Source organism: Saccopteryx leptura, chromosome 4, assembly GCF_036850995.1.
Source record: "Saccopteryx leptura isolate mSacLep1 chromosome 4, mSacLep1_pri_phased_curated, whole genome shotgun sequence".
Lineage (NCBI taxonomy): Eukaryota > Metazoa > Chordata > Mammalia > Chiroptera > Emballonuridae > Saccopteryx > Saccopteryx leptura.
The window spans coordinates 25275213-25300467 of NC_089506.1; the positions used below are offsets into that span (position 1 = coordinate 25275213).

General features: G+C 40.1%; 1 protein-coding gene across 8 annotated transcripts in view; it reads left to right on the top strand.

The window, feature by feature from the left end:
• The window catches only part of NRG1 (neuregulin 1), a 1068557-nt gene extending 1044018 nt beyond the window's left edge, over positions 1 to 24539 (top strand). For 4 of the 8 annotated variants that reach the window (XM_066380300.1, XM_066380301.1, XM_066380296.1 and 1 more), the window contains 5 exons: positions 10933 to 11035; positions 13070 to 13196; positions 16119 to 16249; positions 17044 to 17250; positions 19955 to 24539. In XM_066380300.1, coding sequence (XP_066236397.1) covers positions 10933 to 11035; positions 13070 to 13196; positions 16119 to 16249; positions 17044 to 17250; positions 19955 to 20606 — 1220 coding nt within the window. In that variant the 3' untranslated portion in view covers positions 20607 to 24539. Of the gene's footprint in view, positions 1 to 6243; positions 6268 to 10932; positions 11036 to 13069; positions 13197 to 16118; positions 16250 to 17043; positions 17251 to 19431; positions 19553 to 19954 lie in introns of those variants that run through there. The other 4 variants (XM_066380299.1, XM_066380295.1, XM_066380302.1 and 1 more) reach the window with 3 other exon arrangements.
• Positions 24540 to 25255: the final 716 nt, after the last annotated feature.

A 25255-nucleotide genomic window follows, 5' to 3' on the forward strand; every position in this document is an offset into this window, starting at 1 on the left:
TTTGTTGCTTAGAAAATAAGGGATTAAGAACTAGTTTAAACAATCATTTATTTATGTTAGTGTTTCTTTACTGCTAGTTTCAATGATAATTTTAGGGGAAAATAGGTTTTTTAGTATATATTATTTACTTTGAAATGTAAAAGTTTACCTCTAGAAATATATACTTTTAAATGCAGAACTGAGACATTTTGATGAATTTCTATGGCTTCATGAAGTTTTGGACATCATTCCTAAACAGCCCAATTCACATTGAATATAATTGTATGGATATTTAAAGTACATATTTGTCCTTCTTTTGTGAATTGGGACAATAGCTTTTAATTTTGGAGCTTCCAAAGCATTGCATTTCAAATGGATTCCATGAAGCTATTCTTTTAAATCAAAGGTTGGCAATTTTCTTTCCTGTAAAGGATCAGAGAGTAAATCCTAAAAGGTTTGCAGGTGACATCATCACCATCCCAACTACTTAACTTTGCCATCATAGCACAAAAACAGCCATAGAAAGTGCATAAACTGATGAGCATGACCGTGTGCTGTTAAAAATATTTACAAAAGCAAGTGGTGGGCTGGATTTGTCCACCTCTGATTTAGATTGTCAATTGCTCACTCTAAATAATATTAGACATAGCTGATTGCAGTGTAAATTTATGTAACACAAGAAACAGTTATAGGAGCTGGTCATTTGGGGCCCTAAAACAAGGGATTCACCCTTATTCATATACACACAGAGAATAGGATTCTGTTCCTTGTGTTAACAGTCATAGAAGAATAAACTTTCTGGAAAAATAGATTCCATATGCATCAGTGGGAGATTAGACCCATAATATTTAATTGTTTATTTAGTGAAGTGGTACTTATTATTATTTTTGCATAGACTACATATCAAAGATTATGTTTTGACTATTTTCTGTTGTGAAAATTGGTAAACTGATATTACTAAATTTTCAAATATAATCTTCACTTTATTGACAGATCTTAAAATTATATGCATTTAGTGAACAGACTTTTCTTCTCCATAGCTACAGGCTAATTTTCTAAAAGTAGATAATATAGGAAGTAAAAGTAAAAGGGAAATAATAGAATTTTTTTTAGAATTTTACTTAATATATTAAAGCCATTGCTTTTAGAAATGTGTTTGTATTCAAATAGTATAGATTTAGCAAATCCATGAAACTGTATAAATACAATGAAATTTTATTTTATAATTGAATGAAAATTCTGAATATTTGCATTATACTTAAATGTGTGGTATTATATAGATTCATTGTGCACTGAAGGCAACATTAGGGCCCAATATAGAGAAAATCATCAAAAATGAAGCTATTTCTAAAAATAATAATGCCATTGGATATGACAGTTGTAACCAGAGAAATCGTCAATTTCTCTTTTAGACAACTTTCTTTCATAGGATATTATTTAGAAAGAACCACACTAGGTATTCAATCAGAACGTGATTCCTTAAATAAATTCTTTAGTACGCTTTCAGTGGCACTTTTGGAAGACAGCCAGGAAAGCAGCATTCATATTTAACCTGATTTAAAAAGATGGCTAGGAAACACATTTATGAACAAAATCTCTAATGACAGTGCTTTGTGCTGTCTCCTGCCCAGAAAAGCAAGGACTTCCCATCAGAAACTGCGTTCCACACTGGTCTAGCCCAGAATTAATTTCCTAATCTCCGTATTTTCAATTCTCAATTTTTATTTCTGCAAATTCTCATAGAGGACAAGAAAATAACTTTCTATTGTTCTGAGAACTTTATGTTCAAGTAGCAATGAGGGCCACACAAAGAATAAAAAAGAAATATATCACCACACTAGTAACATTTAAAATTTAATTGTTCATAAATCTGAAACACGTAACATAAATTTTAAAAGAAAAGATATTCCTTGGCTTTAAAGAGAAACATTTTTTAACACACCAAATGGCAGTTTCAGTTGAAAAATAACATTTTAAAAGAATGTTCAAGTTTTATAATGCTTAAATTACATGATCAGAATTTGATGCAACCTTTCTGGTCAGAGTGTCCTATGGGGCATTTTATTGATTTATAAAAACTGATTGAAAGTATATAAGAAAGGAACAATGTTCATTTTATATGACTTTCTTGAAGGTAACCATGTGCCTTGAAATAAAACATATTTATAGTACTATCCAGGAAAATATTGCCAAGGCTAGTCAGCTTCAGATTTGACGTATTGACACTAAATTTCTACTTGAAAGGATTGTGTTCATCAGCGCGCGCGCGCGTGTGTGTGTGTGTGTGTGTGTGTGTGTGTGTGTGTGTGTGTGTGTGTGTGTGTACAGGCAGTCCATAATCAACTTATAGACTTTATGGAGAGGGGGTAGAAAAGCACTCAAAGCTTCGATAGTTAGAGGAAGTACAGAGTGAGTATGTCATATATAAATTAACATATGATAGGAAGTCATTATAGAATAACCCAAACTATAGACTATTTTAAAAGAGGGTGATTTTAGAACTTTTAGGCATATTCTCAGAGTAAGTAAATGTAGCAGATATCCTTACAAGTAATTTTAAAATCATTGGTTACTACTGCATAACTTATTTGTATTGATTTCTAAATGCTTAAAAAATCGGTTGTAGTTATTTATTCATCAGATATGTATTTTGCTGACAGTATCAAGGCACATTCAATCTATGACAAAATTATCATGAATTCTGAGTGTAGTGAGATTCTAGTGTGTGTATGTTTGTGAGTGTGCTTTGGTGCACATGGAAATGGGAGTAAGGAGAAAGTCTCCCAGTACATTTCAAAGGGCTCAGTAGCCATATGGATTGTTATATGTGGAAAAAAAAAAAAGAAAAACCTATCTACATTTGTAAAGGTAAGTTGAAAATTAAAAGTCAGACATTAAATGGGTCCCATTTAAAACTGGCATTGACAGAACTCCTTTAAAAATCTCAGAGGTGCAGAAAGTCAAGACAACATGTAAGTCTTTGAGATTATTTCCATAAGGAGACCCAAGATGTTAAACTGAAATCCTGAATGTCTTTAAATTTTAACAGAAACCATAATTGCATGTACATATAATTTTGGTAAAAGAAAGTTGTTTTGTTGTTCTTTTCTCTAATGGAATTGAAAATTTAAATTAACCTACAGGTTAATTCAATTTTCTTCAAACAATTATAAAATCCTAAAGCAAAGGATTAGTGACTCAATATTTAATAGTTTCTAAAGACTCTTAGATTTAAATTAATTTTTTATATTGCTTACTGCACAGCAGGAAATCACATGTAGAAAAGGAAACTAAATTGTTTACAGTAACCTTTGTGTTTTTGAATTATTAATTTAATTTGAAAAATGTAGTGGCTAGGCAGAAGTTCAATAGGAAGCGTATGATGCATAATGAGCCTAAGCCAACATTAAATTAAAGAGAATAGATAGAAAGTAATAACCTCTTCGTGAAATGAAAAGTGTGTATTATGCTTTTCTTGACCTACAATGAAGAAATGTAGCCACCAATAGTAAAAATAAATTAGAGTAGTGTTTGCTTCAGATCTAGAATGACTGATGCATGTTTCCTCTGCTTATTTCCTTGTTAGAGCTTATGGCCAGAAGAAATTCCAATTTTAAGTACCAATTTCCCTTTGAATTATTTGAAATTGAAGCTGCCTGATATGAATGACTTCCCATGAAATGAAATTATAGTTAGGCTCACAGACTTACCTATAAAACTGTAAATGCAGTAATATGTATGCATGGGCATGTTACTAATTTTATTGAAGACTTAACCAAGCCTTCTATATAGATCATTAGCAGTGTTCACGTAGGCATGGCATAATGATGCTCTGGAAAGAGTTTCTGTAAATATCTCTCGAGTTTAACCCTTAAATTGTTACTGACTGGTAGGAGGAAAAGGCAAGAGACGGAGAGGGTTCTAGAGAGAAAAATCAAGTCACATCCTCATGAAAATGTGTAAGGAAATTTATTATCACTTCCCAATATGAATTTTCATACTTATGTGTTCCAAAGTTTATGTGAAAGAAACAAATTTTAAAAAAAAAAAGTCCATTTGTCAAATTGTTGCACAGAGGCAAGAGAAATTTGTTTGGGATAAATTGTTTTGCTGTGAACATTGTGCAACCAAATTAACCCTATATCTTCTGGCTTTTAATTTATGAAAACTTTAGGTGATTTGCCTGAGTCTCCTGGACCCAAGGCAGAGAGAACCCCCTACTATACAGAGTGCCTCTCAGTATCATTGATACTTGATGTTCTATTTGATATATGTGTTTTTGAAATCTGTGAATTCTCATTTCCTTAAGAGATGGCAAGTTTTTAGAATCTAAATTTTTAATGCCATGAAATTAGTCAAAAGTAAACCTCCAAGCATTAACCAGTCTGAGGTAAATGTGCAGACTCCGTCTGTTCCCCAAGCTGTTAAACCCTTTGGCTATTGGCCGACCTATTTCACGACTTATTTACTCCATAGGGTCACCCTGCGAGGCATGTGTTAGTATCATAAGCATTTTGTCAATGAGAAATTAACTTGTCCAAAGTCACTACACAGGCAAATGGCAGAGGCAGGACCTGAAACCAGGATGGCTCCAGCTCCTACTCTTCCCTCTCCATATCAGGTGCTTTATCCAGGCCCAGACTGATGGTTTTGTGAGAGAATAGCCCTCTACCACATGTTGTGAAGTGTAAGAAGGACCTTGTCATATTTTTGAACTGCACTGGTATCTCTCTAATCAGTGACCAAGGGAAGAAATGTAGACTCCTGAACCTCTGTTCTCATCCTGCCCCTGCCACTCCACCACACCAGGAGCTCCTAAAGGGCTCCACTTGGTGAATTTATTTTATTTTTTTGTGTGTATTTTTCTGAAGTGAGAAGCAGGGAGGCAGACAGACTCCTGCAGGCGCCTGACTGAGATCCACCCAGCATGTCCACCAGGGGCAATGCTCTGCCCACCTGGGGCATTGCTCTCTGTTGCAACCAGAGCCATTCTAGCGTCTGAGGCGGAGGCCATGGAGCCATCCTCAGTGCCCGGGCCAACTTTGCTCCAATGGAGCCTTGGCTGCGGGAAGGGAAGAGAGAGACAGAGAGAAAGGAGAGGAAGAATGATGGAGAAGAAGATGGGCGCTTCTCCTGTGTGCCCTGGCTGGTCCATCTGGTGAAATTTAATTAGGAATTTTTGCTTCAAGACTAGAAAGTGTCATTTCTAGGGGTTTTTATTTTTATTCTTCTCCTTTGCCCCATTTCTTCCTTACTCCATCTGACCCCATGCAGGTCCTATGAGTCCTGCCATCCTGGTGCCTCCACAGTCAGGTCTGCCAGGGCTGTGGGCTCACACTCGGAGTTCTCTTTCCCGTGCTGCCCTCCAGTCCCCGGAGTGCCTGTACCTGCTGGCTGGCAGCTGCACACCAAGCTCAACACTGTAGAGTGATCATCTAATTGGCTCTCTGTTATTTGAGGGAGTGATAAATTAAAATTAACTAAAGGCCCCAGGAATTGTGTTCTTCCCCCCCCCCCGTTTTTGTTTTTTTACACAATTTGAAAAAGGCATTGAGCATTCCCTGCACCATACAGGAATGGCATAAAAAAAATTAACAGAAGTAGGTTCTGATGCCCCAAAGCCCTATTTAGCTTTGTGGCAGAAATGTTTACTAAATATTACATAAGTGGTGGAGAGAGTATAAAGTTAGTAGAAAAGGAGATAGAGATCCTTTAAAACAATAATAATAACCAAAGCAACAAGAAATTCAAGAGCATAACTAATGGAAAATATAAGTCCATGTGGTGAAATTTTTTAGACCAAATTTTGACCCTCCTGGCTTCTATTCCTGGCCCTGCCACTGTGTGTCTTTGGGGGAAAAAATTCATGTATTTAGAATTTGGCTTTTGCCTTTTACAAAGACAGGAATGAAGTAATACCAAATGCCTTTTCCAATTACTATCCTATACTTCTATTCCCAAACAATGTAGCAGCAGGAAAGCAGATAGTTCAGGTATACAGCTTCTCCCTCAGTAAGGTCTTTTAAGGGTTAAAGACACAATGTGCTGCTGTTGGCACACCTCTTGAAAAAGAAGTTCCCTGTGTGGACTCTTGGAGGCATACCTGAGCACTGCTTCGTTAACAACCACCATGTGTCCTGCTCAATGTGCACGCACAAACAGCCGTAATAGTCATGTGTAATGTGTTTTGGAGTGCAGTGTATTGCTCTTTTCTGAAACTTTTTTCCCTTTCTTTCTTTTTTTGTCAACTTTCTGCATTGGCAGAGCATCTTGGGATTGAATTTATGGGTATGGACCAATCATCATTCCTTTTAGCCTGCAGAATTTAGAGCCTATGAGCTGAAATCTTTTTTTTCCTCCCTACTCTTACCTTTCAGTTCCTGACTAATTTCCTTTTTCTTTAGAAGGGATCATACAGCTATAACAATGATTTCTCTGCCTTCAGTCTGTGATTAGTTTACCAAAATGTTACTGAGTGCAGCAACTTTTAGACTCCCAAACTTCACATAGAGTTTAAAATTACCTCACCTGCTACAAATTCACATATATCACACATTGCCTGACTCACTGATTGGAACTGGCCACGCTGTTATTTCAGAGCTGGGGTAAGTTGGAGCGGTACACAAGGCTAAAGGAGGAACCAAACCACGGGCCTGAGAACCAAGGAAGATTTAATTACACCTTAAAACCTTACAAACCACCACACCTTAGGCTGATGGGAGTTTGACATGCAATATAAAAATCGTATCTAATATAGCCCTTATATTGCAACACAATATTGTATGAACAGACATGAATTGCTCTGAATTCTTTGAGCTATTCAAACATGACTCTAGTCAACTTTGTTATCTCTTGGACAAGGAAATAGAAAACAGAAAGAAATGAGCCTTGTGCTATTTTAGGTGGAAATTCTAGTGCTAATGGAATTAAACTTGAGTCATTAAGGTTATCCAGGCAAGTAATCAAACACAGTAAACATAAAATATCTCCTATGAGCATACGAATTTGGGGTGTGCTCCTTTGAATGCCTTTGTGCTAAAGAGTTGGTAGAGAAGGCCTGTCTTGGAAGGAGGGGAAGCCATGCTACCTTCCCTGAGGCTCCACTGTGCAGGTCCCAGCCTCCAGAAGGCTGCATACAGCCCTGGAAGGTGGTCGTGGGTCAGCCATGTCCTGATTAACAGAATAGCTGCTCCCCATCCAGCTGGTGTCAGTGACATCATGCAGGGAGGGCATCCTACAGCTGCTATTTCCTTTTGGCTGATAACATCACAGTTGACAGTAATGCACTTGCCGTACTTTGTGGGACATGAGGCTGTTGCGGGCTCTAGCAGTTGCAGGAGTAGAAAATGAATAGCACCCCCCCCTTTTTTCAAAAAACTTCAAGAGAAAACTATTTATTTGATGAGAATCCCCCACACACACATTTATATATGGACCTTTAAACATCAAAGAACATCTCCCAAGAGCAAGAGGAGAGAGAGGGGGGGGGGCACCAATGTCACTTCAGTGACAGGTCATCTACATACATAAGGGGTATTATTTATATGGCTTACTTCTCTCTGGAGGAAACTGAGTCCAATTCTAAAAAAGCTTATTGGACTGTCCTGCAGGGAGGGAAGACATTCCACCATCACCTTTCCTCTTCTATCTAATAGTCTTTCTGACTCATCACTTTAGAGTCTGATTCTAGAACTTATTTTCATTCCCAAACAATGAAGTAAAGTAAAGCGTAATTCAGATATACCACTTCTCCATCAGCAAGATATTAAGGGTCAATAAAGACACATCTTGTTGATATTTGCATGCCTCAGAAAGGAAGTCCTTCCAGAGGCTCCATAGTCCCAAGGCTCGAATGTTTCACCTTTAAGAAAAGTCAGAAGTCAGACTTTAAAGGTCAGTGGAAATTGAGAAAAACAAGGCCTCTGTCTGTCGGCCTGGCCAGATCATATTGAACAACGTGCTTGACCTGATTCACCTGAATACGTTCAGCCCGACCATAGACTGAATCTCTGAAGCATTTTCATTCTTTAAGGCAGGTCTGCCAAGTGGACTGAGGGCTTCCTTTTCAGTGCTGCCTTTAATGTACTGTTGCCCTATTGACCCTGCTGCACCAGAAAAACGATAAGGGGGGGGGGGGAAGGGGGTTAAAAGAAACTTTTGTTTTTATTATTTTTTATCATGTATTTTTAAACACCTCCATATGGGGTGGAGGAGGACACCTGACTTAGTATACATTGGAAAATCAAATAGACACTCAGATGAGAACCATTTAAGGCATTCAATAAATGCTGGTGTGAATACAGAATGTGAACCCCACATGTGTATTCTACGGGCGTTGGCTTGCCTGGTTCCCCTGTGCACTTGTGCTTTACCCCCCAGCCTTCATTGGGCGGCCCCACCCTTTCCATGACTGCTCCCACCGGGAAACGGGTACCCTCCTGACATGAGACAAACGGGCAAGTCATCATATACCATATGCTCACAAACCCAGGTCAATCTAGTCTTTTTTACTTTTCTAATCATTAATCAAAAAACTTGCCAAAAGACTCCCTGAGAGCACACACGGTGCATTGTCTTCCTTCTGTCCTTGGATAGGTCCCATCTTTTATACTTTGCAGAAGCAATTTCTCAGTTTTGTCTACAGTTACTACGTTAAGATGTCAATGCTTCCAAACCCTTATTGTTTTAAAAGGAGAAAAAACAGAGTGAGTGGGAAAAGGACCCATAAGGCAGGGTCTTCATTTTCTTGACAATCATACTTTCACACCCTTATTTCTTAACCAACTCGCTATAACCAAGGGTGCCTTGGTCTGTATCCGGGTCCCATAGAGAAGGACCAGGGGGTTTTTGCCTCTGCTTCTTAATCATGCGAACTACTGATCTAGGTGCCAGGTCCAAGGAGGAGGGTGGGGACCTCTACTCACACATTAACACCCCATAAAATGTAATTCCCTGTCCTGAGGCTCTGGGGGAGGGAAGGCAGCAGACAGAAGCGATTAACACAGAAGCATTCACATTCCACTCCTCACTTGACTTTTGCGGCACACAAATATGTGACAGCACTCTAATGTCTCGCCACGGTTTCACCACAGTCCACCAGCTGCTTTGCTTCCTGCTCGTGGCTTCCACGTGCCGGCCAGCCTAGGTTAGGAGTTATGCTGTATGGGGTAACCCTTCCAACTCTGCATCCACCTTCGCTTCCTACCTGAGCCCCCCCACCCCCGTCTGGCTTTCTTTTTATTTGTTTCTTTTTCCTCCCTTAGTATCAGGCATGCTGTGCCAGGGACTTCAGATGACTCCTTCACTTTTAACCTTGTCTTCCCTTGTCCCCGACTTCCTCCCTCCCTCAGTCATTCTGTCAGTCTGTCTGTCCTCTCGGTTTGTTTTTCTTTACCACTTCTGACCCTTTTGGTTTGTTTTTGTCTTAATCTCTGCAGCCTTCTAGTCTTTCCCCCGCTGACTTCTGTTCTCCTCCTCCTGTTAATAATCAGTGCTATGTTAATTTAATTTGACAATGTTCCTGACCCGTTAACTGGAATTTGATTACCATGGGCTTGGCTTGTAGGAAATGTTTTGTTTGATGATAAGGTTTACTGTATCATAGAAATTAAAATGCACTTTTTCATTTCAAGAAAGCTCCCTGCCACTTACCCTCTCTCGTAGAGAAAACAAGTGTGGTGTTGAGACTGAGAACATAAACTGAAAGTGTTTGTAAGGCCCCATGTTGATGTCCAGATAAAGGACACTCCTAGGTATAACATCGTCCCGCTCTTGACCAGCTTATTAAGCAGAAAACCAAGTACAGCTTACATGGCTTATAATGCCTTGGTCGAGTTCTCTTTCTCAGTGAACTGGAGACGATCTTCCAACAACTGTAATTAGGCTGGTTGGAAGCTCAGCTCCAAACGAATCAGGTTCACTGTTAAGTCAGCCAATCTCGTTAAGAACCTGACCTACCATATAATCAAGTTGTCCGCCCAAAAATCTCCTTTGCAAATTGAAAGACTTCCACAAATAAGACACTAGTTGCATTTGGGGTACAATAGTACTTTTAGCTCAAATATCTAAGCATCAGACTTCCTGAATGTAATTTACATTCGCTAATTTGTCATGTTAGTGCAGGAATGTTTAATCTATTCCAAATGACACATTTGTGTGTGTGCGCGCGCTAATAGTTTCTTTACACAGATAGATGAGGTCTCTAAGTACAATTGGTGAAGTAATAATAATTCTCCTCCAAAGAACAACTCTTCACCATGACCCAGGACTATCCTACCCATCACATTGGGTTTTCTCTGATACAGTGCCTTGCTACTTTATATTGTGTGGCTTATGGTCACATTTTACTGTGACATCATAGGGATCCTGCTCCAATTTTGTTGCTAACTACAAGTCAAGCTCATGTTTGCAAATGTCTTTGAGTTTGTTTTCTTAAGTTAGAAATGGTTCTTTGTGAAGACCACTGGAATATAAAATAGCTGGGAAATCAAGAGACTGGGAGTGGGGTGGGGTGGGGGGGCTAGCAATGAGGAAAGGAGGGTCCCAGGGGTGCCAATCCCAGCTCCTTTTATTGGCATTGATTCCTGTTGTCTTTGCAAGAGATGTTTGCAAGAGATTACTTTTAAATAAAAACTACAGTTTTAACCCAATAGTTATTCGATAATCATTGTTTATGATTTGCTAATTTAATATATATGAATCTATAGCTTAAATTAAAGTAATATTCTGGCATACTCCTTTTTATTGTAAATGGCCCCATCCGGCTTTGCTATTTGTACTTCCAATGTAGTGCAGAGTCCTCTGCACCTTAAGTATGTCGGCAAAAGTAACGAATTGTCGCATATTTATTTTCTTGTGACCATGGACAATGCCATGCAGCATGCCACCTGTTGAGTTGTAAGTCCTGGCAAGTGTCAGGGGCCTTCGCTGACAGCTGCTCTCATCCCTTTCCAGAAGCGGAGGAGCTCTACCAGAAGAGGGTGCTGACTATCACCGGCATCTGCATCGCCCTGCTAGTGGTCGGCATCATGTGTGTGGTGGCCTACTGCAAAACCAAGTAAACCTTCCTCCTCGCGCCTTCTCCCTGCTGAGTGCAGTGTGACCGCAGACTCTGCAGAAACCCCCCTCCACAGCCTAGTGGGGGGAAAAAAAGAGGAAGAGGGACCCCAGAATGACTTTTCCCCTTATTTTATTCTTCTGAAGAATTCATTTTGAGCACCTTTCCTAATCATGTAATCAGACAGCACTGCCTATTTGTGTGTAAATGTCTGTCAGACTTCTGATGAGTGACCACAGCCCCATGATCAGGGGAAGAGTTGGAAGGGCAGGCTTGTGCAGGGACCTACGTGTGTGCGCGAGGATGTGGGTACACGCACCGCGTCCTGAGGGGAGAGTGCTCGGTGCTAGAAGTGCACTTGTCGAACACTGCCGAGGATGCATCCAATTTGCACCAATGCTTAGAAGATAAAGGAAGCACTTGGTAGTGTTTGAAATGCCGTTTTTGGAAATTATACTGATTATTTTTCAATTCCCTCTAATTAAGTTTCCAGTTCAGATGTTCTCAAGGATGAGATGTATAAAAGGGGAATCTCCTGGGAGGAAAGTCAAGCAAAACTCACTTTGAAGGAACAAAAGAAAAAACATTAAAACAAATTTGTGTTCACTAGGTCTGACCCTTTAAACTAGGTCCATATTAGCAAATATAATTACTTTGTGACATGAATTCCTTCCACTTTCTCTCTGACATACAACCTCCACTTCAAGTCTAAAATAGTATCAACAGTTTTGTTTTGTTGCTTCATTGCATATATTCTCCTGCCAAGACTAGTCATGGGGATATTATTACGGTCTGATCATTGCGTTAAAGAACACAGACAATATGCTTTTATGCCATAAATTCAAGGGCACGGGTGGTCTTTTCTTACCACCCCAGGATTCAGTGCCAGAATTGAGTAAGTGATAGAGATAAGCCTTCATGGAGTCAACCTTATGAGTCTTTTTAGGTATTTTAATATTTATTACCTAGTTAAACAGAAAAGTGTTATTAGAGTAGGATTATATTACAATTGTGTCAAAATCTGCAGGCAAATATGCACATATCTTTACTCATGTGCAGTACTATACATATACACACACTGTGTATAATGTATAGATTCAGCCTGACCTGTGGTGGTGCGGTGGATAAAAGCATCAATCTGGAACAATGAGTTGCCGGTTCAAATCCCTGGGCTTGCCCGGTCAAGGCACATACAGGATGCAACTATTATGAGTAGATACTTCCTGCTTCTCCCCTCTCTTTCTCTCTCTCTGTCTTTCTCTCCCTCTCTCTCCAAAAATCAATAAAATCTAAAAATAAAATGTCAGACTCAAAATGAACTGCAATTTAAGAGAGGAACAGGCCAAATTATAAATGAAATCAGTTTTATCAGTAATAGCACAGCACAGATTGTTACCCAAGACAAATGACCATCTGTAGGATGTAGGCATCTAGATGGATGGCTCAGGAAAGCCAAGTATCAGCCTGACTTATCTCGTCATCTCCTCTGTCATCTCTCTCTGCAGTCCAGTTTAATTTCTGTAAGAATCCCATTCGGCTTTTTATTTATTTATTTATTTATTTTGTGGCAGAAACAGAGAGAGACAGAGAGAGGGACAGACAGACCAGAAGGGAGAGAGATGAGAAGCATCAATTCTTCATTGCGGCACCTTAGTTTCTCATTGATTGCTTTCTCATATGTGCCTTGACCGGGGGCTACAGACCGAGTGACTCCTTGCTCATGCCAGCAACCTTGGGCTCAAGCTGGTGAGCTTTTTGCTCAAACTAGATGAGCCCGCGCTCAAGCTGGTGACCTCGGGTTTTGAAGCTGGGTCCTCCGCATCCCAGCTCGATGCTCTCTTTAATCTCTGTGCTGAGAATGTGTGGTTCCATGTCTTTCCATAGACAGATTCTGAGGTGAATTGGCACACCCTCCTTTCCCCTTTCCTTACTACCAGCCCACTGCCTGAGCTATGTGTTGGTAAAATAAAGAATCGACTGTACCAAGAAATGTAAATAATAGAAAAAAATAAATGCTCCCTTTTTCACATCCAGGAAACAGCGGAAAAAGCTTCATGACCGGCTTCGGCAGAGTCTTCGGTCTGAGCGCAACAACATGGTGAACATAGCGAACGGCCCTCACCACCCCAACCCGCCCCCCGAGAACGTTCAGCTGGTGAATGTATGTTGACTCTTGCCAGTGCGAAAGCTGAACATCTCTCCTCTGTTCAGGCACCTTGAAGTTTATTTTCTAAAGCTCTCAGGCTCTTAGCTGTTGCCATTAATCTCCACGGCTTCCAGGAATCCAAGGTTTTGCCAGGAGAAAATAATGGGAACATTTTTTTAAGTGGATTTGGTTACCGTAAAACCAGCACATTTCCTCTTCTAAAGTATTCATTAAGGGGTTGGAATAATAACGTTGGGTTTGTCCTGCAGGGAGGCCATCACTGGATGAAAGAATAGAAAAACACAGAGAAAACTAAGAAAATTAATGGTACAAGAATCAGAAGGAAATGTTTTATTTTTGTAATTGGGAAAATGAAGGCTACTCCAGCCTATCACTGATTAGTATTGATAACTGAGTTAAGGGCGTTAGAGTGATTTTTGTGAGAGGCGTTTCACTGTGCCTGATGCTTCGCTGATTCTGATTTACAAGGGAAGAAATTGGGGCAGGCAAAGGTCAAGTGACTTATCAAACTTGCTTCTCAGCCACACTGGAAGAACACAGTGCTTTCTTATTCCCTGACTCATTGCACATGATGCCAAAAGCTCCAGGTGAAATGTATCCTTAATCATTCAAGTACTTTGTTTAAAATTTACCAAGCACTCAGGTTTTAAATGTAACTAAGTCATAGCATATTGGAGTCTGGAAAGACTTTAGATATCATCTTCCAAACCTCCCATTTTATAGATAAGGGCCAGAGCTGGACTCGGTTTTCCTGGCTTAAGAAGTACTGCTCTTCCAATTCCTCTATAATTCTTCCTGTTTTCTTCATTCCCCTCTGATATTTGGCTTTTTATAAGCAACACTTGAAGATTACATTGCACCACCATTTTCTATCCTGTAGAAAATGGTATATTTTGTGTGGAGCAAATATATCATGGACCCAAGTTCAGAGGTGGAGGTTACTAAACCACCAGTAAGTCTTATAGCAAAGAGTTTCAGGAGGCTGCTAGAGTGAGGTGCTAATATATGAACATGCTTTGCTGCTGTTCCAGTGCTCGTTAGAACATTCTGCACAGTCGATAAATGCACTCACTACAGACACACCTATAAGGTATCACTATGAATTGAATGTTAACTGCCTGGAATCCAGTCACAGCTCAAAGCTGTGGGCTTCAGGCTTTAATCTTTCTAAACCCTATTTGTTCATTATGAAAACAAGCCTAAAAATAATACCTACTTCAGAGAGTTCCTGTTAGTGTTAAATAAGAGGATCTATATAAAACACATCACTCAGTGACATTTAATAAATGTTGAATAATTATGAATAGTATTTTCATTAGATTCACTGAGCTTACCCTGCCTTCCAGGAATGAGAGTGAAATGGTACACAGACTGCAAATAGCTCATTCTGTGCCACGTTTCCTTAAAGCGAGCTGGCTGGACATCCCAGAGAGAGGCACATGGAGTAACCTTTCCTCTAGGGCAGGGGTTGGGAACCTATGGTTCACAAGCCAGACGTGGCTCTTTTGATGGCTGCATCTGGCTCACAGACAAATTTTTAATAAAAAAAATAATAACGTTAAAAATATAAAACATTCTCATGTATTACAATCCATTCATTTCCTACCGCTCATGTTCATGGTTGCGGGTGGCTAGAGCCAATCACAGCTGTCCTCCGGGACACCACCAAATTTTTATTGGATAATGTGTAAGGTACACAGGTTGTTGTACGGCTCTCACAAAATTACATTTTAAAATATGTGGCGTTCATGGCTCTCTCAACCAAAAAATTCCCGACCTCTGCTCTAAGAGAACCAGTTAGAATGTCAAGCATAATTCAAGTTGAATATTTTGGGGAGTTCCATGAATATATCAAGTTCTTTTAGCACCTACAGCCCATAGATTATCAAGTGCCCTATTTTGTCTAAGAGTATTTCTTTCCATACCTTATCTTATGATTTAACTCAATATGGTGTAAATACAAATAGCATTTAAAAACAACTTCAGAATGTGCCTTTCTCCTTGCGAGAAGGTAGTAATAGCTATTGGGATTTGGAGATGAGAATAAACTATGTAGAATGTCCTTGTACTGCATCTGGGCCCTCCACGTATAGGGGCTTTCTCATGATGTGTGACCTTGACAACTTCTGGAAGTCATTTGAGCCTCTCAGTAGCCCTGTTAGTCTTACCACTGACAAGTTAAATTTTCAGTGGTATTATTTAGGCAACATGGGCACTAGGTAATTCAAAATATAGAAACTTTAAACAAATTCTTCCACTTGTAACAACCATGACAACAATAAGTATTGGGTAAAGATTTGTATTGAATTCTAGTCATGTTACGAAGTAAAATAAGTAAATCAGAAAAAACCAGGAACTGCATTATTCCATACATAGGTGGGACATAAAAGTGAAACTAAGAGACATTGATAAGAGTGTGGTGGTTATGGGGGGAGGGGGGAAAGGGAGAGGAAAAGGGGGAGGGGGAGGGGCACAAAGAAAACTAGATAGAAGGTGACAGAGGACAATCTGACTTTGGGTGATGAGTATGCAACATACTTGAACGACAAGATAACCTGGACTTGTTATCTTTGAATATGTATCCTGATTTATTGATGTTGCCCCATTAAAAAAATAAAATTATTTAAAAAAAAATTCTAGTCATGTTAACAACTGGAAACAAAACAAAAAAGTAGGACTGTTTCTGATAATATGCAGTTATGATTATAGTGCCTACAATGAGGGCCTATCCAAAGAGTAATTTATTAACTTCATTCATCAAGTCTAAAGGCCATAGTAGCCAGGATAGGATTTGCTATTTGGCCATTGGAGAAATGAAATTTATTATGAAGCATGTGTATTAGATAAATTTTTTGTGCGTGATGTTAGAGTTTTGATTTACGTGAATCTTCAAGTTGTGTCTCTTTGTTTATCCAGCAATACATATCTAAAAATGTCATCTCTAGCGAACATACTGTTGAAAGAGAAGTAGAGACATCTTTTTCCACCAGTCACTATACCTCGACAACTCATCATTCCACTACTGTCACCCAGACTCCTAGTCACAGGTAGGAGAATAAAACAATTGCATAGCATTTCTCCAAGGATGAGTGTTTGTACATTTCCTTGTGCTATTACAGCCTAAGAAAGGGACAGGAGATGTGTATGGGGCGGTGAAGTAGAGTTAAATGTGTGGTTTGGAAAACAACAGACTTTGGACATCAACTGGCTCTGCCACTTAATTGCTATTTAAATTTGAGCCTTAATTTTTTCACCATCTAAAAGGGGAAAAGAACACATACTTAAGGATTGTTGTTTCTCATTTTAAGATTGTCTTTACCCTTGTCCAATCACTCACTAAATTGCTACCCTGGGAAATATCTGTCTTAGATGCTATATATTAGTCAGAAGTTGACTTCGTCCAGTGATGTATTGCCCTGGGATATGCACATGAGAATTTTGTTAAATTGGTGAACTCTTAAATTCACAAATGCCTTGGTGACCAACATCTACTCATGCTACCAAGGACAACAGTAGACTTTCAAATGTAGCTCACTGGACAAGTGTTTCCTTAACCTAAGCCACTCAAGAACAGGATGGATATAAAAATACTTAGTACATAGTGATGTTTAGTAAATGTGTTGAATGAGTGAACAAATAAATAACCCACATCCTTACAAAACCAATCTAAATCAAGATCTTTTCTATGGCAAGTATCTTTATAACAATTCTATTCTGAGACAAGGAATGTCATAGTGAATACTGATAACTTGAAATATTTGTCAAGTCATTCTCTTTCATTTCTATTTTTTTAATATAATGTTTAAAAAATATCTCTTGGCCTTTCACATTTCCTCTCTAGCTGGAGCAATGGACACACCGAAAGCATCGTTTCAGAAAGCCACTCTGTAATCATGATGTCATCAGTAGAAAACAGTAGGCACAGCAGCCCGACTGGGGGCCCAAGAGGACGTCTTAGTGGCATAGGAGGCCCTCGTGAATGTAACAGCTTCCTCAGGCATGCCAGAGAAACCCCTGACTCCTACCGAGACTCTCCTCATAGTGAAAGGTAAAACCGAAGGGCAAAGCTACTACAGAGGAGAACGAACCCCAGTAAGAGAACCCCCATGAGCACCTGCAGTCTCACCTAAGGAAATGTACTCTAATGAGAATCAGGGGCAGCACCTGCCTGTTCTAGGAGTGCTCCTAGGTGATGAAGTCACCTTTTTGTTTGACTGAACTCATTTCTTCTGAGCTCCTCACGTCGTCCCACTGGCTGACAGGCAACAGACTCTTAAAGAGCTGGAGTGATTTCATGTTGACGGTGCAGCAAACTTGGAGTGCCTAGCTCTCTCTGACCGTAGGCTCAGCCCACTCAGGATCTGTTTCCTCAGTTGTAACTTTAGAGAGATGGCACCATGATTGATAAGAACCCTTCTCTAATTCCAACTTGCCAGTTATCCAAACTCTGGTCAACTGACCTCGTGTTGTCATGTGCTAAACTCTTCTTACCTTCCAGCCTCCGTTAAAGCAAATCAAGGGCTTTGGAGCTGCTGACTGTCATGGGGAATGACTGCTTGCGTTCCACCATAAAGTAGCCCTTTTAGGAAATTCCAAGAAGGGATAAATAAATAAATCTTTTATATGCTGCATCTGGCCGTCTTCACAGGTGGTTTTCAAAGCAGATATTGCCTCTGTTACAGCCCTTTATTCCAGAATGTCTTGGCATTTTTCTGGGAAGATTGGTTTGGGGTTGGGAGAATTAAAGCAAAAGTAAAATAAAGAACAGGGGAAAGTAAAGTGAAAGAAACGTTTAATAAGAATGCTGAATTCATAGATTCTCTGTTTCCATTTTCACCTAAACTGGCAGAGACTTAAACCCAACCAGAATTTCTATCCTATGAGTAAGCAGTCATTTGTTTCTCTTCAAACCCAGGGGTGCTTTGCCTGTTTGTTTGTTGTGTCTTCTCAGTCTAACCTTTGACACTTGTATTCTAAGCTTTACAGAATGTCAAAGCCCTATTTATTTTGATATTTACATGAGTGGAAATAATATGGATAGACTTTATCTACTCATGGACCAGGGAAAACTTAAAAGAAAGGATGACTGGTTCTGGGCTTTTAGGTCATATAGAACTTGCTATTTACTTCTTCAAGGGCCTTTCTATGAAATCCCTCAACACGGTATTTCAGAGCTTTATGAAATTAAAGGTTGCTTTGTTTATGTATGAAAAAGTAAGTATTGTCCAAAACAGGCTTAAAACATTAGCTTTAGATATATACAGTTATATCTCTATGTGTTAAGAAAATCTATCTGTCCTGTTTTAGTCATTTTTGAGACCTGAAAAAGAGGTTAGGGATTTCTTTCTTTCTTTATCACTATATGTGCCATTTATCTTTAAAGGCTGACATTTCCCTACTGTGATAGGTTTACTTGAACACCCCAGATATTCTAGGACTGCAAAATATAACTGAACTAAGAGATCATGGAGAGGAAAGATAAATAACTTGTACATGTTGGTTGAATTTGGGTTAGCATTTCTCAGAGAGCTTAATTTAAGTATCCCCTTACAAAAAGTCTGAAGACTCGAGCCCCAAATATTTCAATCTCTAAACACTTTTCCATTTTAGACACAGCTAGATCTCACATCCCTCTAAGTCTGAATCACAGCCAGAAAGCAGGAAAGTTAATAAGGTACCTGTTACCCAGTTGTTCAGCTGATGGTGTCCTGTGTCATCACAGGTCATGTCAAATTAGACTCTGAGAATTCCAACGTGAAGAAAAGTCATTTAGTGCTGTGCATTGGTAACATGATTATCAAAAGCTGAGAAATGTCACTCTGAATAAGGTACATCTTCTTCAGTGCCACGCCAGGTCTTCTTATCCGGGGGGGGGGGGGGATGTGATATGGGAAAAATAATGCACTCAATGTCTTGACAAGACTGAGTATTATCAGACATAACATGACATAAGGTAACATGGTACATCCACCCTCAAGCAGTCACAAAGATAAGCCAAAGACAGATGCAGCTGTAAGTTTTGGATGAAAGGTAGACCAGAGATTGAACATACTACGAAGCCAACGTAAGGTTCTCTCAGGCTTACCTGTGGATGTCTTGGTCACTGGGATGGATAGTTGCAAATCAAATGTGAAGAAGTGGCAATTCGTGGAAAAATTTAAAGCACACAAATGTGTTACACTGTTATCAGGAATAAATCTAAGTCACTATGCTCTTTTTTTTTCATAAGACATAACCTTATAGCTGAGCTAAGGAGAAACAAGGCACACAGATCCAAATGCATGCAGATCCAGCTCTCAGCAACTCATCTTAGATCTTCCTCCATTCCCCATTTGGGCTTCATTCTCTAAGACCCCTTGGCCTTTAGGAAGGTATAGTATTTAAGTAATACTTCTTTCCCTTACAAATCCCTGAGCCTTGGTCCTTATAAACTGAGAGATTTCCAGGACTTAGTGCCCTCTCGTCTTGACTCATGCTTTTATTTAAAATCATGACGAGAGTGACAGTCCTAAAGCTTTGATGAGCGAGGCCACGTAGCTGATCTGTGCATGTTCTCCCATAAGGAAACTCTTGGCTACATAATTTTAGACTCCAAGGGTGCCGGCTATCCTAGTGTAAAAATCAAGAAGCATACAATGCATAGAAATTCTCTGTACTCTGACTATATAATATCGTGAACTCTGTCCCCTTACCCCCCAACTTGCTGCCTCTTATTCCACCACACTTATGCGGGGTATTCTGTGCTCACACAGGTATGTGTCAGCAATGACCACCCCGGCTCGTATGTCACCTGTAGATTTCCACACGCCAAGCTCCCCCAAATCACCCCCTTCGGATACGTCTCCACCTGTGTCCAGCACGACGGTGTCCATGCCCTCCATGGCAGTCAGCCCCTTTGTGGAAGAAGAGAGACCTCTGCTTCTGGTGACACCGCCGAGGCTGCGGGAGAAGTATGACCACCACCCTCAGCAGTTCAACTCCTTCCACCACAACCCCGCGCATGAGAGCAGCAGCCTGCCGCCTAGCCCCTTGAGGATAGTGGAGGATGAGGAGTACGAAACCACCCAGGAGTACGAGCCAGCTCAAGAGCCTCTTAAGAAACTCACCAACAGCCGGCGGGCCAAAAGAACCAAGCCCAATGGCCACATTGCCAACAGGTTGGAAATGGACAGCAACACAAGCGCTGAGAGCAGTAACTCAGAGAGTGAGACAGAAGACGAAAGAGTAGGTGAAGCCACACCTTTCCTGGGCATACAGAACCCCCTGGCAGCCAGTCTCGAAGCGGCGCCTGCCTTCCGCCTGGCCGAGAGCAGGACTAACCCAGCAGGCCGCTTCTCCACCCAGGAAGATTCGCAGGCCCGGCTGTCTAGTGTAATCGCTAACCAAGACCCGATCGCTGTATAAAACCGAAATAAAACACTTAGATTCACCTGTAAAACTTTATTTTATATAATAAAGTATTCCACCTTAAATTAAACAATTTATTTTATTTTAGCAGTTCTGCAAATAGAAAACAGGAAAAAAAACTTTTATAAATTAAATATATGTATGTACAAATGTGTTATGTGCCATATGTAGCAATTTTTTACAGTATTTCAAAACGAGAAAGATATCAATGGTGCCTTTATGTTATGTTATGTCGAGAGCAAGTTTTGTACCATTACCGTGATTGCTTTTCCACAGTATTTCAGCAGAACCTCCCATATATTCAGTTTTTGCTGGCTTCCTGTGCATTGCATTATGACGTTGACTGGATGTATGATTTGCAAGACTTGCAACTGTCCCTCTGTTTGCTTACGGTAGCACCCAATCAGTACGTCTTATAATGGCACATCCATCCAAATACTCCTCTCTTTTGTGCAAAGTTTTCTTTTGCTTTCAGTATATGAAGCGAGTTGTGTCTACTCTGCCAGCCAAAGGTTTGCTTCACTGGGCTCTGAGATAATAGTAGATCCAACAGCATGCTACTATTCATTACAGCAGGAAACTGCATTAAGTAATGTTAAATATTAGGAAGAGAGTAATATTGTGATTTAAAAAAAAACTATATTATTAATCAGAAGACAGCTCACTCTCACTAAAAGAAGCTACCATTTCCTTTATTTCAATTTATTTTTCTTGACAAAAAAGCGACAGTAAGTCCAACCCCTTATAAAAGGACTCGGTGTCACTTTCTGTCCTGGGGAACGACACAGCAGCTCATCCAGTTGAAGAACAACCCAGGGCTGGAAAAGGTGCAATCATACCTGACTTGTATTTTTCACTGATTTTGGAGCTAGTGATTGGCTGTTTCTTCTCGGCCCCAAACAGACCCGCTATGGCACAAAACCCCAGCTTAAACAGCACACTCAGCATTCTGGCTGAACCACTTCTGGAGTGAAATGTGCCTGCTGCACCCAGTGGTGACTCAGCACCGCAGGAGAAATAGAGAGTCTAGAAAGGGTGACATCACAGAAGTCACAGGTGGAGAACAGCTACACGATCGGGTTAGCAATTTTAAATAGTTTTGTTGACCACTCCTGCCTCCTATTTTTCTCTAGTTTGCCCATGTTGCCTTGATCAGGTGCCAGACATTTGCTCATAACTATGCATGGACATTTTTGTCAGGAATGGCCAATGTGCATGCGGTTCGTGATTAGTCAGAACCTTCCGCCAGTGATGCCGGGTCAGGGATGTCGGTAGTGTTGGGACAATTGCACCTTTCCTTGCAGAAATGACCCTCTCCTGAGAACTGACCTCTCGGTTTGCAGGCTGGATCACCGTTTCTCACCCTTTCTTACTTTTTGCTTTACTTTCACAAAACAGGACTAAGATGGGTCTAACCTTTGCGTATTCTCTTGTGATTGTGGATCCAAGGGAGGCCTATAGGTATTAACATTTGAAATAACTGCTAATTCAGGAAAATAAGAGATTTTTAAAAATAATAAAATGTCAGGCACTGTTTTATGACCTGCCTGATAGCTGTCAGATCAGGCTGGAGCTTTACTTAGGTTTCCAAATAGACTCCTAGGAGCCATGTGACAAAATGAGAAACAGGTTAGCTGGGGGTTCGAAGTACCAGACCCGAAATCAGTGAGGGTAACTACTTCTTGTTGGTAGCTCTACTGAACCTACTTCTTCACCAAATCTCTACGTTAAAGGTAAAGGGAAGAAATAATAGGCGAGTAGGTCTTAGAAGAAAAATGCAGGCTGGGCACAAGTCTTGTCATGAAGCTCCTCCATGCGTCTGCAACCCACCAAGATGCCTGTCTGCAGGTCGTTGAAGTCATTCTGAGTGTTTGGTGTCCCAGGCTGCGCTCCGTTGTTCACATACCACTTTCTCCGTGCCCGGTGGTGTCCTCATCGGCTGGTTAACCTGCACCGAGGAACCTGGTCAGGCTGCAGGGGAGGTACTGACTTCCCAGGTCTGTAGAAATGAGGAAGCTCATGGCAGGAGGAAAAAGTCAGTCAACCCAAAGAGGTTCTGACAGTTATTCTAACATCGCCTTTGAAGGGCTTGAGTCATTCTTAGATTATTTCTATAAAAAATTCCTAGTCTGAATTAAAAGCCCCAAAACTTTTTGTTTCAAATTCTATAAGCTTTGGCATATTTAGATGTCTCTTTCTGGAGAATTCCAGAAATAAAGTCGGTAGAGAGCAAGTAACATTTTTATCAGTATGAAAATTGCTGTAAGTTTTCAGGTTGCAAGCATATATGAAAATTTAGGAGAAAAAGATATTTCATTTCCAAGTTGATTCTGGTCACTCACAGAGGTGACATTAGCTGAAACGGCATTACCATCTGTAGAACAAGAGCTTCCCTTGGTAAGGAAGGCCAGCTGACACCTCAGGGCTACCTGCTGCAGCCACCAGATTTGTGTTCGCAGGGACATCACTGTGGTGTTTAATTGTCACATGGCTCTCAACCAACCTTCTGTATCAACTCAGGCAGTGCTGTAGCAATTCAAAAGCATGGGAACCTGTGTTCCCAGCACATGAAAAGCTCTCCTGGGTTTTCAGGTATTGGAAATAGCCCAGAAGTTAGTTCCACAGCAACTTTGTTCCCTGGGTCTGAAGTTATAGCCCACCGAAGGGTACGCAGTGGAACATATAGTGTATGCAAAACTTTTTCTCACTCAAGAGTCCTTTTCTGTCCTACTCGCCCTTCTTGCCTGATACGACTTTTATCCAAGAGTACCTGGACAGCCTCATGCTTCTACAAAATAGCACTCTACCTGGGTGCATGCGAATGTGTTTCAAACCAACACGCGGTATCTTCCTTCAGTGTGACCGTCCTGATCTAGGTGGAGTTTATCCAGGGTAACTTGCTCAGTAATTATTCCAATTATGCCTTTTTTTTTTTTTTTTTTTTTTTAGTTTTTGGCCTGGGTTGAAAGGTGCATGGCTCACATTGATGAAAATAAGAAAGGCCTGGTTTTATCATTTAGTACTGGCTGCATTCCACCAGCCACAGAGATTTCTATCTACAAAGGCCCATGAAACACTGCAGAGAAATGCAGACAAAAGAAAATGGCCACATATCACAAGTTCTATTATATATTCTTTTGTAAATACACATTGTACATTACTTGGATGTTTTCCTAAATCATTTACTGTCTTCATGAGTTAATATCATATTTTTACTCTCTCAACTTACTGTATACCATTGTAAATAACATAATGTCCTTTATTATTTATATTTAAGCATCTAACATAGAGTTGTTTTCATATAAGTTTAAGATAAATGTCAAAAATATATGGGTTTTTTTTGTTTTTCTTTGCTTTAAAATTATGTATCTTTTCCTTTTTTTAAAAGAATAATTTATTGTTCAGGAGAAAGAATGTATATGTAATTGAAACAATTTGAAGAATGCACATTTGAAGGCCGTGGGGTACTGATAAACTAAAGAATTTATTATCAAAAATACTAAGCAATAAGTAATTGTGACTTATTTAAAGTTTTGTTCATTTTCCATGAAAGACATACTGCAATAAAAATGCCCCCTCTGGAGGCCGGGAGTGTTGCTCAGCAGACTACTGCTTCAGTCTGTGAGACCAGCACCTTTCCTGTCACTGCGACAGCTGTGCTAATTAGAAACATGTTTGATGGACCCCATGATCATCTTGTCTGTCTGTTGCTTTTGCCACACTGTCTATTCTTGAATCATCTTATGCCTACTTTTTCCGCTTGCCACTGTATTCTTTGTCAAAGGGGCCACAACCAAGCAACACAATGTCCCACCCTTATACACACAATAACACATCAGAGAGGACATTATAGGGCATGATGGCCTGGGCCCTGGTTGTTAACTCTGTAGTGACAGTAAGAAACTTCTTCGGACTGATGGAAATGTCACTATGGCAACCTCATGCAATCATGAAATGAAAACTTGTCATCATGATCCAAATAGTCTGATGGCCACCATGACCTGAAAGCAGGCAGTCTGAACCTGGCCTCGCCGTGCTTCCAGGAGCTTCCATAAACATTATCTTCCGTTGGGTCCTTACATTGTCAAGTCACTTTTAAGAAGAGATGAGCTAAATGGGCGCCCATTCATTTCAGTGTATCAATAAATTACACTCACTGTCATTTTACTGCTCAGGGAAGGGCCTAGGCATGAGAAATCTCCCATATCCTAAGACTTAGTCATAGAAACGAAGATATTACTTTTCCTACAGAAATTAGCCTAAACAAAAGCCATACTTTAACAGATAGATAATTGCATGGGTGGTACTTATGTGTATTTCAAGCATTTTACTCATTATTCCAGATAGGATAGGACGTCTGAAGGATATGAAGGAGAGGTCAGCCATTCTGTTGGGTGCAGAGTGGGCCCCTGTGAAGTTTGAAGGTACCCTGAGGCTTCCCATCGGTGTCACTTCCCTATACATACCTGAGTCCTACCACCTACTAACAGCTCCTCTAGTGTCCTCTCCAAAACAGTCTGGGTATCTAGGAGATTGAAAGAATGACCTTGTATGCTAGTCTTACCATTTATATTACTAAAATTTCAAAACTATTTAGAAACCCCATATTTGTGTCAGCTCTGATTTACACACACACACACACAAAC